At 38.4% G+C, this 16096-nt stretch overlaps 1 protein-coding gene across 9 annotated transcripts in view; it reads right to left on the bottom strand.

Moving 5' to 3' along the window:
- Positions 1-1174: 1174 nt before the first annotated feature.
- Positions 1175-16096, bottom strand: part of atosb (atos homolog b) — a 21445-nt gene continuing 6523 nt past the window's right edge. Inside the window, exons 1-11 of one of the 9 annotated variants that reach the window (XM_084415043.1) lie at positions 15277-15378; positions 14706-14863; positions 8826-9004; positions 7785-7962; positions 5807-7110; positions 4265-4323; positions 4077-4176; positions 3454-3612; positions 3149-3217; positions 2810-2997; positions 1175-2391 (exon numbers count right to left, since the gene is read on the bottom strand). In XM_084415043.1, the coding sequence (XP_084271169.1) occupies positions 2238-2391; positions 2810-2997; positions 3149-3217; positions 3454-3612; positions 4077-4176; positions 4265-4323; positions 5807-6895 (1818 nt within the window). In that variant the 5' untranslated portion in view covers positions 6896-7110; positions 7785-7962; positions 8826-9004; positions 14706-14863; positions 15277-15378 and the 3' untranslated portion in view covers positions 1175-2237. Of the gene's footprint in view, positions 2392-2809; positions 2998-3148; positions 3218-3453; positions 3613-4076; positions 4177-4264; positions 4324-5806; positions 7111-7780; positions 7963-8825; positions 9005-14705; positions 14864-15221; positions 15385-16096 lie in introns of those variants that run through there. The other 8 variants (XM_084415041.1, XM_084415038.1, XM_084415044.1 and 5 more) reach the window with 8 other exon arrangements.

Here is a 16096-nt window from a genome sequence, read left to right as displayed (position 1 = left end):
TATCTAATGTATTGATTATAAAGTAACAAAAACTGCATGCATAATAATTTGTAAGCAATGCTGTAACTGTTTGAAATGAATTTACATGAAAATGAAGAAACTCATACCTAGTTTGTCCCAATAGAGGTGTCCTTTGCTTGCCACTAATTAATAGTTTAAAATAACCCAAATCAATGAGGGAGCTGGCATGGCATATCTTTTAACTCCAGGTTTGTGTTACTTGAGTTAGCTACCATTTTACTACATGATGCACAATAAAACCAGAATAAACATATGCAACCTGCATCTTCTGAGAAAGTTATGTGACATACTGAAAGACAAAAATCTCAAGAAATGAAGCCTGATGCCAATGTGATTATTTCCCCAAGGTTGTGAGCAAATCCACAGAGAAGAGCCAAACAGTGAGAGCTGAAGAACCTCTGCATTAACTGAGCTACGTTTGGTAAAGCAGAATATACACAAAGAGCAGCTTTACAGATCAGAAAGAGAAACCTCTCATAATAACTTTGATTCAAATTTTGCACAAAACAATGAAACTAAACCTTTGTGCAAAAATAACCAAGCCAGTCTTTTAAAATTTCTATAAATTTAGGCAGAATGGCTATTCAGATGTTTTCTTTCCAATCTTAATGCAGTTTTTAACAAATGTTGTGCCTTGTGATGCCCTAGAGCTCAGGTTGTAATATATTGTATTATTTGTAATGCATGTTCAGCATAAACAAAATATTTAGAAGTCATGTTAGGAATCTGTTAATCATTTTCTATAAAAAAACAAAAAAACACTGAATGACAAAAATAAATCCATCTGTTATCTCTCTACTAATATAAACTATTTTCTAAAATCTCAACAACAAATTAATACTGTAACAGTCTCATAATAATAGGACCAATGCTAACTAAGGTTACTAAAACTCACAATGCTGTTTAAACCGGTTTCATACTGGTGAATGGCATTGCCTAATGCTAATCAAATAAAAAAGGGCCATTTTTGATATAGATGTTATAAAGCAGTCCAAGATTTTACTATTGTTCAGATCAGCAGCAGTCAAGCAGATTTTTCTGCATGCTAAAGCCCAAAAAGCTAGTTTGTGTCCACAGATCTCTTGAGGAGGCAGTGGGGACTGCGGTTGAGCCTTCTTGGCATGAAACACTGGAGGTATTTTCACTTAATCTACACAAGCTTGCTTTTTATTATGTTGTAAGTGAATGTATTTTATTGATCATACACAAAACATACAGGTGCAAACCTTGGCATTGCTTCTCAAGTATCCCTTGGCAAATTACGGTCAAACACTGGTTTCACCCGCAAGTCACAGAGTTTAATCAATTTTTAAAATATACATAAACAACATTTTCTGATTTTAAATACCCCAAATTCCCTCCCGTTCCCTTAGTTTTCTTCCCTCCCTCTCTCCACCATCTCTCACTTGGCAATCTTTTCCCTTCATCCTAGCAGAGAGGGCACCTACTACCTCCACAAAAATTAAATCACTCTAGTTGTGAAGCATATTGCTTTTTTTTTCTTTTCTTTTCTTTTTAAGACATTTGCGAACATAAATACTACAGTTTGTTTTCTGCTCTGATGTTGGACTGTGCAGAAGAAGTTGAAATAGCAATGTCCTACAAACTGCCCTTCCAAAATGAGAAAATGTCCAAAATACTGAGGTCTATTCCTCTCTTTACAACCAATGCAGATACTGAATGGATGTACTTTCAGTCCTCTGTTCCACTGGTCTCTTTCTTTCTAGAACATTCTTATCCCCTCCAATGAGCAAGTTACTGGTGGTGTCCATTGTTGAAACTTCAATCTTGGCCTCAGAAGTCTCCTTTTCCAAATGATTTGCTTCCATTTGTCTATCATACTGTACCTCTTTGTTTGTACATCCAATCAGTCCTCTTTAATCGAGGAAGTCCTTATCTACTGATGGTCCCCAACATTTTAGACCGGGTTGGTGGGCATGTTTACAACTGGTCCACAGTGGGCAGGTGAAGGGCAAAGCTTAACTGTTTAACGGCACTAGAGGAAAACTCAATTTAGTCACAAGGCATGCATGTTACACACTCAGTTCTAGAGTTTGCCCTCAAGAGGGTGTGATATCTGTGTGTATGTACATACATTTGTCTGTGTATGCATGTATGAGTGCAAGTGTGTCTGTGTTCAAGTGTACAGGGGTCTCTTGTCTTGCAATCTTTATTAATGCGGTCCTTCTGCCCCACTGTAGCAGGGCATCACAATCTCACACTCTGGGGGAGTATTTGGGGTTTCTTGGCACCTCGGTGAAAGATTTCAGCTCGTAAGGAATCCCAGTGTCCACCTCGATGGACTTGCGGGAGAATAGCAGCCGGATATCATTGTGCAAGTAGATTTTCCCAGATTTGGAACTCTGGAATCTGAGATGTGCAAACACAGAAGAGAGGAAAATTGGGTTTATTATGCTTTATTTACCACTTATTAGAGGTAAATAACCTACTAATTACTTTTATGATTCTCTATAGATAGAATATGTTTAATACAGTTATTTAGTTTTAAGTTAGTTGCAAACTAGCCCATATACACAACTGTTCTGAACGTGGATAATAAGAAATGTTTCTCGAGCATCAAATTAGCATATTAGAATAATTTCTGAAGGAAATATAATAAAATAGAAACCAGTTATTTTAAATAGTAATATTTAAATAAGACACAATATTACTGTCTACCGTATTTTTGTTCAAATAAATGCATCCTTGGTGAGCAAAAGAGACTTCTTTCAAAAACCTTACCAACCTTAAACTTTTGAACAATAGTGTACATCCTGTCAGCATTTACCTGAGGTGTATCAAGTAGCAGAGAATCTTCTTCCTGTCAGACAAGGAGCCCTCCTGCCCCTCCACCTCATCCACAGGCACCAGGAAGATACGATGGCGCAAGAAGGTCATGTGATTAACGGGCATGTCCCCAAAATTATACGTCACCAAAAACATTTTAACCACAGTCTTATTGGGGTTAAATAAGGTCTGCAAAAAGACAAAAAAAAAAAGATAGTTCAAACAAAGGATTAAAAAAATTAAAGTTACATTTAAAAAAAAAAAAAAAAATTATGCAAAACATAATAATAATAATACTAATAATAAATGGATTAGAAATAGAAATAGAAAGAGAGCCCACCACTTGAATGGTCCCTGCTTTGGGTACGCTGTATCCTTTTTTTCCAAGTGGTTCTAGCAAGATCACCCCCTAAACATGGCAAATAAATATGAAATTTAAAATGCATTTTACAAATGAGATTTATATGTAAATTATGGGAGTAAATCAACAGATAAATCAACTGATAAAAATAAATAAAAAAAACCCTCTAAATTCACTAAGCTAGGTGCATGCTCATTTTAATACATGGGCATTTTACAAGTGCTGAGAAAGAATCCTCTAGCGTAACCACATGGATTCAACACGCAAAGGTAGTAAGTATATACCAGGAAGGGAGAAGGGGCACTGTGCTCTGAGGTGTCATAGTAAGTCACTTGCACAGGCAAGGTTGCATGCTGTGGGCAATAGGAGCCGCTAGCTCCGATCTCTGCTGTGAAGCCCTCGATCCGCCCAGATGGAGTAAAACGGCCCTTCAGAATTGACTCCTTCAGACAAATGCACACACAAAACCCAATCAGAAATGCATTAAAACATTAGTCACTGTTTTATTGCTGGGATACACTACACAACTTTTAAAATCTTTACACATTTTAAAACAAAATAAAATGTGGGCATCATACTTGCCGACTTTGTACATAGAGGAAAAACCGGGCATTACACTAAACGACTGAGGATCACACACACTACCAGACGTTCAAGTCATTCCAAACACAAACAGAAACATGCACCTTGTTACTAGGAGACGCATGACAAATGAAAACAATATAAATCAGCTCAAAATATCCAACATGTTTGATATCCTCCGACTGAGTGAAATCATAGTCTGAAGCTTTCAAAAATAAAATGATTGGAGTCTGAGCCCATCATACACTGTGCTATTTTCTGAAGAAATTGTCCGACTGCCCAAAATCTATATTAATTTAGTATTTTATTTATTAGCTTAGTGTACCTCAAAGTTGCCAAGAAGAGGTCTGCTAATGGAGGACAAAGAGGAGACTGAACTACAGGAGCGACTGGTGTCTGTTCTGCGTCCACTGCGCAACTGTCGACTATAGCAAAAAGTAAGACACAAATTTATATATTAATATAATACAATAACATATTTCTTTTGAGACAAAATAAAAAAAGACGACTTACGATTTGAGTCGACTCCCTGCTTTGAGCCTTCTACTTGATCGCGAACAGTCTGTAGCAGTCTGAAAAGGAAGTTTGAAAAAGATGTTACAACTAATACCAAGTTTTACTCCAATAATCTGTTTAAGAAAAAAAAGACTTACATCAGAAAATAATGGCAAACTAATGTTGAGGTCCATTTTTTTATCATATAAAAACAGGCTGCTGATAAACGTGTAACTAGATTTAAATCTCATGACAATCAGCAAAGAAAAGTGTTTGAGAGATTTGAAAGATAACATTGGGAAAAGAAGGCCCATTATGACATCAGAAGTCACATTCAACTTTGAATGCTGAACATTCTAATGTCAATGGGAGATTTTCAAACAAACAAACCAAAAAAGACTGCAAGTACTTACAGATGAAGATGTAGCTGCAATATCACACATATCACAGTAGTCCATAATATCATTCTGATAATAGTTATTAAATATTATTATTAAATATCAGCTAGACTTAACTATAGACTGTGTATAAAACTTGTACATTTTCATATAGTCTGCTCCTTTATTTCAGTCTATTCATCTCTTTGTTTCTCTATACTAAACCTCTGTTTGTTCCTTCCTCTTTGTGATTGTCTCTTCTTTGGCCTGTTTCTATGATCATTTCTCTGTCCTTCACTTTCTCTTTTATTCTTCCCTTCAGTCCTGAGCTCAGCCTTCGAGCACTGACACCGTCGTGATGAAAGTGACAGTATATGAGCCTCTGTAGCCCGTGTAACCCCTTTCACCCAAATTCGCTCATTCTGGAACTGAATTTGGCCAGAACCTGTATGTGTATATGGTTTAGGTCAGGTGAGGCAGGTCTCACCTCTTGAACAATGGCTCTGTCAATGGGCTTTGTTCTGGAGTCCCAATGCTTATTGTACTGCAATGGAAAATTAAGCACACATATTCTAAAATCTCTCACTTTCTCACTCCCAATATGTCTTTTATCCATCCGACTAATCACTTTTCATCATGACTCTGTCAGTAATAGGTAGTAGATTATTCCCGCCCCTTCACACTTACATGCACGCATTGCCTAGAAAACGTTTCTCAGCACCTTAATCAGCACCTTTCCATCTCCATTCCTATTTGTAATCATTCATAATGTGGAAACATCTGGTGTGTTTTTTCCCCCTTAAATTATGGCTTTTACACATGACTCACATTCAATGCGTCTCTCACAATGTGCCACTTTTATCTTTACATGAAAAGCATTGCAAACACTAGTCACAAATGATTGTACCTTCTTTTTTTTTATTCACAGAGAATTTCTAATGATTTTATGCTCTGAATGCCATGATATGCATTTTGTTTTCCATCTTGCTTTATGAATGATAGTAATGTGCTTTAATTGGCTACACATTGAGTTCATTTTAAAGATGTAAGGGTCTTTATATAATTGGATTACGAGGTGCAAATAATCTAAGCTGGTGGTTAAAATTTAAGTTTGTATATCTAGCTGCATTGTAAAGTCATGTGGAAGGGCCTTCAGTTTAATTTCTAGTTATTTGCATCTCACCTTGGTGTGCTCTCTTGCTGAGGGTAGTAGATGATTCCAGAAGGGTGCACCCTTGGCATCAGTGCTGCGACAGGACGCTAATCCGAGCCCAGGTGCCAACAGTGCCAGCCTACTGCGTTTTGATGTAGATGGACCCTCATCCTCTGAGCAGGACTCCCCTGTATCACTGGAGGAGAGAAGTCTTTTCTTCACTGGACAGGAATTGGATGATCCTGGTATCTGGCTATTTGCTTCCCCTGGTGTTTTCTCAAGAGAGCTCAGTCCATTAGAGGAGGAGGAGGAAGAGGAGAAGGTCTTTGTCTCCAATGGTGGAGGAGAAGATTCGAAAGTTGTCCCCCATTCAACAGCTTCAGCGGGTGTTGAAAATGGGACAGGTGCCCAACTGCTCTCTGTGGCAGACAACATACTCTTGACATCCACAGAGTTATGGCCTTCGTTCTGTGGCTCTTCGCTGGAGCCAGCCGGGACGTTTCCTGCTGTGGAGGCCTCGGTCTTGGGAGTAAGGGTAGGAGGACTCCCCTCGCAGTGACCCCAGGTGGAGTGAGGGCCTTGGGGGTCCACCATTGGAGGAGATTTTGGAGACAGCGGGGCGAAGACATCTGGGACAGGCCTGTCGTGGTTGTGCTGGGCTGGGCGGCGACCAGGAATTGGTGGATGCGAAGGGGAAAGGGGAGGAGACCTAGGGATTTCTGAGTCTCTGTGCTCAAGGAACGAGTTGTAAAAAAGTGGTTCCACCCCAGACCCACACAGCACCTCCCCATCGGACTCATCATCATCATCATCGTCCGGTTGGAAAAGACGCTTGTGGGCGACAGGGACCGACGTCCCCTCTAGGCTACGTTTCATGCCTACTCTGATGGGTCGCAGGGTCTCTTGGTTTTCTCCAAAACCACCTCTTTGTGAGAGAATGGACAGCTGGTAGACCTTCTGCAGTCTGATCTCTTCTTCTCCAAAAGGTCTGGGAACTACTCGACGTACTCCAGGTTCAGGGCTCTCGCTCCGAGTGCTAGGCAGAGGCAGATCGCCATCCTGGGCTGGAAGCTCTACGGCCGGCTCTTTACGAGCCAGTTCCACGTGGATGTGACGCATAGTGACTTTGCTTGTGCTGGGTGATTGTTTCAAGGGAAGTTGTGCAGTGTTAAATAATAAAGACAGAAGCTCTAGAGAGTTCTAGAATGTCAGAACAAGTGCAACAAGGCTGTGAAAGTGAAAGTAAGCTTCCCGTGTAGGTGGATGGAAGGCTGTAGTTTCCAAGGGTCAGTTATGGAGTTAGCACAAGCTGATTTCCACAGTGCACACTGCTTCTGAAGTACAACAAACAGGTATACAAGCATAAGCAAATTGATATGAAACACATAATATATAGTACACTAAAAATAACCAGCTCATTTGTTCATGAGCTCACCAGCAAAAATTTTCACCTATCGATCGAATTATTTCAGGTCTACACCACCCATTTCCATCCGATAGACATTTCATTTGGATTTAACTTTTTTTAATACAACTGAGCCATCAGATTACTAATGGATTATTTAGGTGCATGAAATGTAGCTATTGTCATTTAGACAGTTAGTCGGCAGCTAATTACACTAAATATGTTTTTTTTATATGTTAATTCATTCAGGAATCAGACAATCTATTTTTGCTGTATGGTTTTGATTCACTAAAAAGAACTGGCTCATATGAGTCAACTTTGGGAATCAGACTACACTGGTTTTATTGTGCGTTTGGCATATATGCATCGTTTGTGAATTTATGTTTGTTTTTGCTAGTTGTGCGCAAGGACGATGCATTGCCATTATTTCTTGCCACACATGCTTTTTATCTCAATCACATTCAATACAATCTGAAAGATCGCATTCACAACTAAAGGGAGAGTAACAAAAGGGAGAGTCACTGCTATAAATTGGTGCAGGAAACACTGTCATAAAATACATTTATACCAATAAATGTGTGCATGACCATTTTCCTAACCTACGTGCCTGTTGGAGCCTGCAGCTTGGCTTCAGACCCTTCTACATCCACCCCTGCAGCTTCTGAGTTGCGTTGACCCTTGAATCTTGACCCTGTCCTTAGCCCCTGAATTCGCCCATCTCCAAAACTGCCCCTCTGATGCAAAAACAGCATTCCCAGACACACAGGCAGCTTACAGGGGCCTGACAAAAGAGAATTAGCAAGCGAAAATGTCAAAGAGACAATCAAGTTTATATAGAGACATAAAAACACTTCATAAATAAAATGAAATGAATAAAGATTTTGACAAACTCGATTTTTTTGCTGCACTTAACAGACCATGTTAACCAAATGGACCAAATGACCAAATGACCTCGTGAAAGCTGGAAATTGTCATGTTCTTTCACTTCATAATATTTTGAATGTAATTGCAATGTTTGAATTCTTTTGATTGTAATTTGTGTTGTTATTGCTTTGTGTAATTTTATGTTGTGAATATTTTAAAGAGGACCCCAGGAAGATTAGCTGCCATTAAATGGGCCGCTAATGGGGATCCTAATAAAACAATAAAACCATAAAACAATGTTAAATAGGTTTTAACACACTCAAGACACACCTAACATTAGGTCTACTAAACTTTGACGACAGATCAAGCCTGCTAAACAATTACTTGGTTACCAGTAATCACAGGCTATGTTCACACGTCATTCCACGTCCGGTTATTTGTGAATCCGATTGGAATCTGTTCACACTGTGCATCACGACTGTTCAGATGCGATTTGTTTCTGCAACGTATTTCAGCATGTTTTCAACAACAGCGTCTGCAGTTTATGTTTTATGTGGCGTGAGAACATCACATAAACATAGGCAGAAAAGATACACGAAAGAGCAGTCAGACTGTAAAGGATTTCCAGAAATATGAATTGAGTAGGATTTCAAACCATAATTTTTTTGCCATTTACACATGCTAAATATGATCAGATTTCAATTGGCAATGCACAAAAACAGATTTGGACCGGCAGTCTGAACAGGGCTATAGTATAGCCTATGCGTTTAGTTTACTTACCAAGGGCAGAGCGTCAGTGAGGTGGGAGGGGCCTTGCAGAACGTGCCAATGAATAGATAATATCTCTCCTACAGCTCCACCCAGATAAGGCCAGCGGCCAATCACGCCTCCCCTTGGCTCCTGAAAGGAGTGAACTGCTCAGCGGCTGCATCCTGAGCCAGGCATTCCAGAGACACAACCTGTCGGAGAACAATAGTTAAATGGACAACAAATCAATAACCATCCCACCATTCAACCTGCAGATGATCCGAATCACTCATTGTAAACAGATTTTAAAGTCAAGTTTTCTGGTAAATTCCTGTGTCAACACATGCGCTGATGAGGTTAGATGTCAAAGCTCAAATTGATCAGTCATCTAGCTTTTAATTACAAAAGACATTGTTTCACTGGTCAATAAATCAATCAATCAAACAGGGAACAGACACAAAGAGCAATCATATGACTCACTAAACTCATTTTGTGCCATCTGATAAGGACACATGCTTGAACAGACTGTACTACATTGCTCTGACTGGCTCACTGTCTCTAGAGCTCAGGCCTGTTTGGGATCAAGACTGGCAGACAAAACACGGAGACGCACAACAGAACCTTTGTACTGTGTTGCATCAGAGAACGAGCAGTCCAGCTCATTAAAAAGACAAAAACAGGAACATACAAGCACTATCCCCAAGTAATGGCTTTTGGAAAAACGCGATATAAGTGAGCATTATCAACTGAAGCTTAGCTAAATGCATGTAGTCTGAATGCGCATTAGCTGAAGGAATCTTTTTGTCCTTCCTTTTTCATTATCTTCAAGAAGCGCTGTGTATTAAAGGGGTAGTTCACCTAGAAATGAAAATTCTATTATTTAATCACACTCGTGTTGTTCTGAATCTGTATGACCTCCATCTGTGGAACACACAAAAAAAAACTCTTTTGAAGAATGTTTTAGATTTTTTATTTTTGGATGAACTATTCCTTTATAGGTCGGTCGAATGTGGGCCATTATTTACACCACTGTCTCGTGATCATATATATGTATGGCTAAGCTGTTTTCAAATTAGCCGTCTTAAGGATGCATACATCTCTTCCAAAGGGGGAAGAGAATGACAAATCCACTGCATTATGAAAATCATAATCTGCTTGTCAGTTAAAGGCACTAAAAATCATGAATACCACAAGAGAGCTCTGGGAGTGAAGAGGTGCCTAATTATGCACTTCACATCAGTAGCGAGGCCAGAAATTTAAAAGTGAGTGGACCTTGGTGAAATAGGGTGGACCTCAATTGTGTACCACTTGGCCGCAAACTATCTGGACTTGCCGATTTTTGTTGTGCGCGGAAACCTGCGTAAATGGGGCTCATCGAGTGTGGATAAATCAACCGGTAGGTTGCTTATCTGAAGGATGGGCTCTGGGTTGAGAGGAGGTCCTGGTGGATATGACGTTGTGGGCTGCTGGTCATCAGTTGACGTGTTTGTACTGTCGACATCGAGACTCGACTTTCAGACTCTATTCTTGTTTTTGTTTTTTTATATTTAATCAAAGATATCCGTTTCGACATGCTCGCCTTGTGAGTGTTGAATATTAGTTTAATTCACTAGCAAACGTAAACTCGTCTTCCCCTCCCCCAATAATTTGTGATTGGCTAAAACAGTACTACTAGCCTATTGATTGGCTGTCACAGTTAGGTTATGTATATCAAGACACTAAAATATTTTATTTCTGAAACTTGATATGCAACAAAGATCCTAATTTTTTTTGTAATGTAGCCTATGTGTGATTTGTTTTCTCCTTTCCCACAAAAAAAATATTTTGTGTCTCATTTGATTGTATGAACCAGCCATCAATCTGAGTGGGCCAGTGCCACCCTGACTCTGATGTAGCCTCGGCCACAGATTCACATTTACCATACAATCAAAAGTTTGGGGATAAGATTTTTAAATACTTTTGAAAGAGGCCTTGTATGCTCACCAAGGCTTCATTTATTTGATGAAAAACACAGTAATATAGTGAAATATTCTTACAATTTTAAATACCAGTATATATTTGAATGTATGTTATTCCTGTGATAGCAAAGGGGAATTTTCAGCAGGTGTTACTCCAGTCTTAAATCATTCTAATATGCTTATTTTCTGCTCAATAAATCTTTACTTTAATTATTACTTGCTATGTTACGCCAATCTAATGTTGAAAATAGTTTTCTGATTAATATACATGTAGACCTTTTTTCAGGATTCTTTTGATCAATAGAAAATTAAAAAGAACAGCGTTTATTTGAAACAGAAATATTTTTGTAGCATTATAAATGTATGTCTGTCACATCTATTTAATCAATCCTTGCTGAATAAAAGTTTTAATTTCTTTTAAAAAACAAAAAAATTCTTACTGACCTTAACATTTTTGAACAGTAGTGTGACATATCTTGCGATGCACTGAGCACCATCTAATGAAGCTTAAGTATGTCAGTCTGATGGCTATAAAAGCACAACATATAAAAAAGACAGAATGTTGAGGATTTGGCCTTTCCAAGAGAAGCATTTGCATTACACTGCTTGAAAGAAGTATTCAGTGGCCTCTCAAGGGAGGAGCTTACACTCTAAAAAAGTCTTTAAAAATAGGGCACAATGTACTGTGTTAATATGAAGGAATTTTCCATATCGATTTTTCGCCCATATTTTGAATTACACATTGGGTTTTAATTACCAGTACAGTACAGAAAATTACCAGTACCTTTTATGTTTTTCTATGGATTTTTTTTTTTTTCTTATAGTGGTGGCATGTTCCTGAGCGTCTTTGAGTTCACTAGCAAAATATAGGACTCAAATTATGGGCCTATGTGACCAATTTAATCAGACCATGGAGAGATGCAAAGAGATAGAGACAGAAATGAATACTGAAGGAGAGAGTGTTTTTGTGAGGTCACACAGCATAACTCCACCAAAGGCTTGGGGTTGAGGGTATTTTAGGCATCGCTTTGACAAACGGCTAACGGGGCAGACCTCACAGTGACATAAGATCTGAAATGAGATTCAAAAGGTCCAGACGTACACAGAGGACACCTAAAAACACAATCTGTAACCCAACAGCATTCCAGGACCTGATTCAAAACCAGACAGATACAAAACCAATGTAAATACACAACAGACAAAGTACACTACCTTCCAAAAGTTTGGGTTCAGTAAGATTTGTCAGTAAGATATTAATACTTTTTCAGTTTCCACAAAAAAAAGCATTTTAAAAGGTAGTGTATAAAGAGTTTTTAGAAATTTGGGTTATACAAAAGTCTCTTCTTTTTTTTTTTCATAGTTGGCCAAGCATATGGTGGTCTGATGCACATGATGTAAGACCCTCAGAGCCTGGCTGTGAATCTTTCGTCTCAGCATGAATAGAAGCCTAAACCCCAGGTCAAATACAGCTGACAAGACACACACCAGCTAACACACTGGTGTTACACACACCAACATGTTGCTCAGACGGTAGGATGAGAGATGTCTTTTTTTTTTTTTTACACATACTAATTTTACCAGTCATTATGATATTTATTACAATCAACGACTGCATGATTTCAGTATCAGCTTAGTCCTATTCCTGAACCTCTCTTGATATGGTTGCATCTACAAATCTAGTAATTCCATGGGAATGAATTGTATTCCAGGTTATAATAACAACTCAAGGACACACTGAGAGCTAAGTTTATCCACACCGCCTGGTAAAGAAAAAAGCAAGAATGTTCATCCCTACCCCCAGAGAATTCAATACAGAGCGGAAGAAAATAGATCGGGAAACCAAACAACCAAGACTAGCTTGGGTAGCTGTCAGCTTTATGGTGTTTTTCTGGTTACTATGTTAGCCTATCATTTAGGAAAAAGAAGTTGGCCAAGAATTAGTCAAGTCAATTTAATTTGTGTAATGCCTTTCATAATACAGCTAGTTTCAAAGCAGCTTTACAGAAAATAGTGTCTTAATGCCCTTAGTGAGAAACTGAGCAATGGAAAAAACCCATAAGATGATTAGAAGAAAATTAAGGGGATATTAAGAACAAACTTATTTTATATAATCACAATGCAATGGAAGACATCTGTGTTATTCTTTAGTTATTGGAACTCTTGAATGCGTAGCTGCGCATCTGTTTGTGATGATTATGAAGTGGTAGCTGATGGCTATAGAATGAAGCAAAAATATTTCCTTCTTCACGTTCTAGTTTCTCAGTTTCAACACAGATAAGAGATGGAAGGACTCATAGAAACCAAGGGAAACTTTATGACTAAACAATCAAAAATGACATTGGAGCTTCATTTCAAACATTGTTTCCATGGTTGACCTCCGAGTCCAAGCGACATTCTGGGAATACAAGCTTTATTAAACAAGCCAAACCATGGAGCTTGTTTATCATAGCTATGAGCCTGATATAGCTAGTTTTGCTCTATATTTATGGATGTCAAAAACTCATCTAGCTTCTACCTGTCAAGAAAGTATTACTTTTTTTGGCTTTTATGGAAGCATGGAAGTATTATCAAACAAACAATTCTTGATTCAGTCAAGAGTTTCTTCCCCCACTGAATCGTAGCGACATAATTAAGGCATGCTTATACCCAACAGGTGTTATTCCTCAAACAGTAAAAACAATGAATTCATTCTCACCAATGCATGCGAGAGAGTGAATCACCGAGAAAGAACATCTCATGGGTGTGAGTGTAGACCTCTACCCTTAAGGTACAGTGATGATGTGTGCAGCCTTGAGGTCTCTGCAAAACACCTGGCTTTTTATAACGGAGGAAACCACTAAATGTCATTATAAACTACAACAGGAACAAAGACTCACAAGCACACCTCCGACTAATGCTTATCTCTCCACAACTAAAAGCCTGTCAGTTTGCAAAACCAATAGCTGAAATATTATCTCTAGACACAGGACGGGGCATGATGTCATTGATTCATTCTGAGAATTGACAGATATGACAAGACAAAAAGAAAAAGCATGAGACAGCTTTTTTTTCTTCTTCAAAGTTCTCTACGAAACTACTTCCTTTTCCACTTCCAATGACACATACAGCAAAAATAAAGTTTTTAGGTTCAAATCCACATTAACTTTAAAAGCATACTTTATATGTAGGTGCTTAAACTAGTCACCATTTCTTTAAAGTTATCCACCATTTGCACCAGTATTCCATTTAGTCTATCAATTAATATAAGGCCATAAAACATGAATTTATTAGTTAAAAAAATATTACAAAAGCGGTTTAAAATAAGTATAACATATCACACTGCAGGACACTGATACCACTGCAAAAGACGACAATGACTCATAAACAAACGTAAGCAAATCTTTAGGTTAAAATCTATATGAAGGAAAGCGTACAATTTGTTTTTCACCATTTTAAAGGTTTCAGTTAATTTGAACAGTTTTTTGGTGCATGACAAATAATTTTTTTAAAGTACAAATATATTCTAAATGTAGCCTCTCATTTAAATACAAGGGCAAACAAAGTGAATTTATAAGATAAAAATAATACACATTGAAAACATTTTGTTTAAAATAGTTTTAGATAAAGTATAACATGTCACAGCAGGACACTGATGTCGCTGCTAAAGAAATGTCAATGACTCATAAACAATCTCAATAAAAAAATAGGTTCTAAATATAATAGGGGTGCCTTAACTGGGTTTTCACTATTTTTACAGCTTGTAGCTAGTTTGCAGTTCGTTTAAATAGCATGTGGTGTGACAAATGAACTTTTAAAAGTAGGCCTACACTTATTCAAAATGTAGCCTCTCAATTAATACAAACTACATGAACAATACTTAAACAAGATGTTTACAGTAGTTTTAGATGAAGTATGCCATGTCACTGTTTAAACCACCCATAAACAGTACAGAATGCATGTTAACCTCTTGACTCACCTCTCTAAGAACTCCAGCCCTTTCCTACTCGACTGTTTCTCCGTCCTCTCTGTCGGTGCTCTAAAGTTGTGGTTGTTCTTGCTTCAAGACTGTGAGGAGTTGAAAGGTTACTTGCATGGAATGATGAGGGAGTGCTGGCCTTTATTTCTGTTCCTCCCCTGAAAGGAGAGAGAAACATACAAGACTTAGGTCCAATCAAGGTTTCTTGTTCAAGCAGTCTGTAAAGGCACATCTCGCTGTTTATGCTCTCTCTGCACTGCTATTCTGGTATGCCCAACTGTGAATCTCTCTTTCCACCCCCCCGAACTCCCCCTCTCTCTCCCTCTTTCAATAACTCACACACAAAACCTCTCTCAGGCTCCCTTTGGCACATGCATATAAACTCTGTAATACACCCCCCGTTCCCCCCACCCCACCCCACTTTTCACTTCTAAATCCCCCCACCACCACCACCATCTCACACACATCTTTCCCCCCTCAAATAACTTCCAAACAATGAAAGCAGCTTTGGTATACCGCCTTTAGTCCTCCCTCCCTTCTTGTGCTCTCTCTTTCTTGTTAAATTTCTCACCACTTGTTTCTCTCTCAATCCTCTGCTTTGCCTTTCAGCCTACTTCCTCTCAGCTGGTAACTGAAGGCGTGCTCGCTTGCTCAGTCAGCACACAACTCATGTAAGAGTGGGGCCGGCTGTGCTGTCGTCTGATTGGTCATAGGGAGGGGGATCAGATGCCATAGCGACTGTCCTGATAGGTGTAAAGGTAAAAGGGAAACCTCAAAAGTCCCGCCCACCTGTTCAGCTTGTTTTGCAGAGGCAATGTATTCCCTCATAGAGTTTCAGTGAGTTATTGTGTGCATAAGTGCCAGCTTGTGTGTGTGTGTGTGTGTGTGTGTGTGTGTGTGTGTGTGTGTGTGTGTGTGTGTGTGTGTGTGTGTGTGTGTTCTTGTCTAATTCAGGCATTCCAGAGCAACCCAGAGCGTTACTTTGGAGGCAAATATGCCAATGAAGAGATCCACGTTAATTTTAGTGACAACTTTAAAAGTTTGGGGTCAGAAAAGATTTTACTTTTATTCAGCAGGGACACATTATATTGAAAAAAAAGTTAAAAAGACATCTATAAGGTTACAAAAGATTTGGATTTCAAATAAATGCTGTCCTTTTGAACTTTCTTTTATCAAAGAATCCAAAAAAAAAAAAAAAAGATTGTTTCTACAAAGATAAACAGCATAACTGCTTTCAACATTGATAATAATAATAATAATAATAATAATAATAATAATACGAAAAGTTTCTTGAGCACCGAATCATCACATTAGAATGATTTCTGAACGTTCAGCGATGCCATCACAGGAATAAATTACATTTTAAAATATAAAACATTTATATACATACC

The sequence above is a fragment of the Rutilus rutilus genome (genome assembly GCF_951802725.1).
Source record: "Rutilus rutilus genome assembly, chromosome: 7".
In the NCBI taxonomy this organism is placed as follows: Eukaryota; Metazoa; Chordata; class Actinopteri; order Cypriniformes; family Leuciscidae; genus Rutilus; species Rutilus rutilus.
The sequence above is the reverse complement of the archived record's forward strand: the minus strand, read 5'-3'. Positions and strand labels throughout refer to the sequence as shown.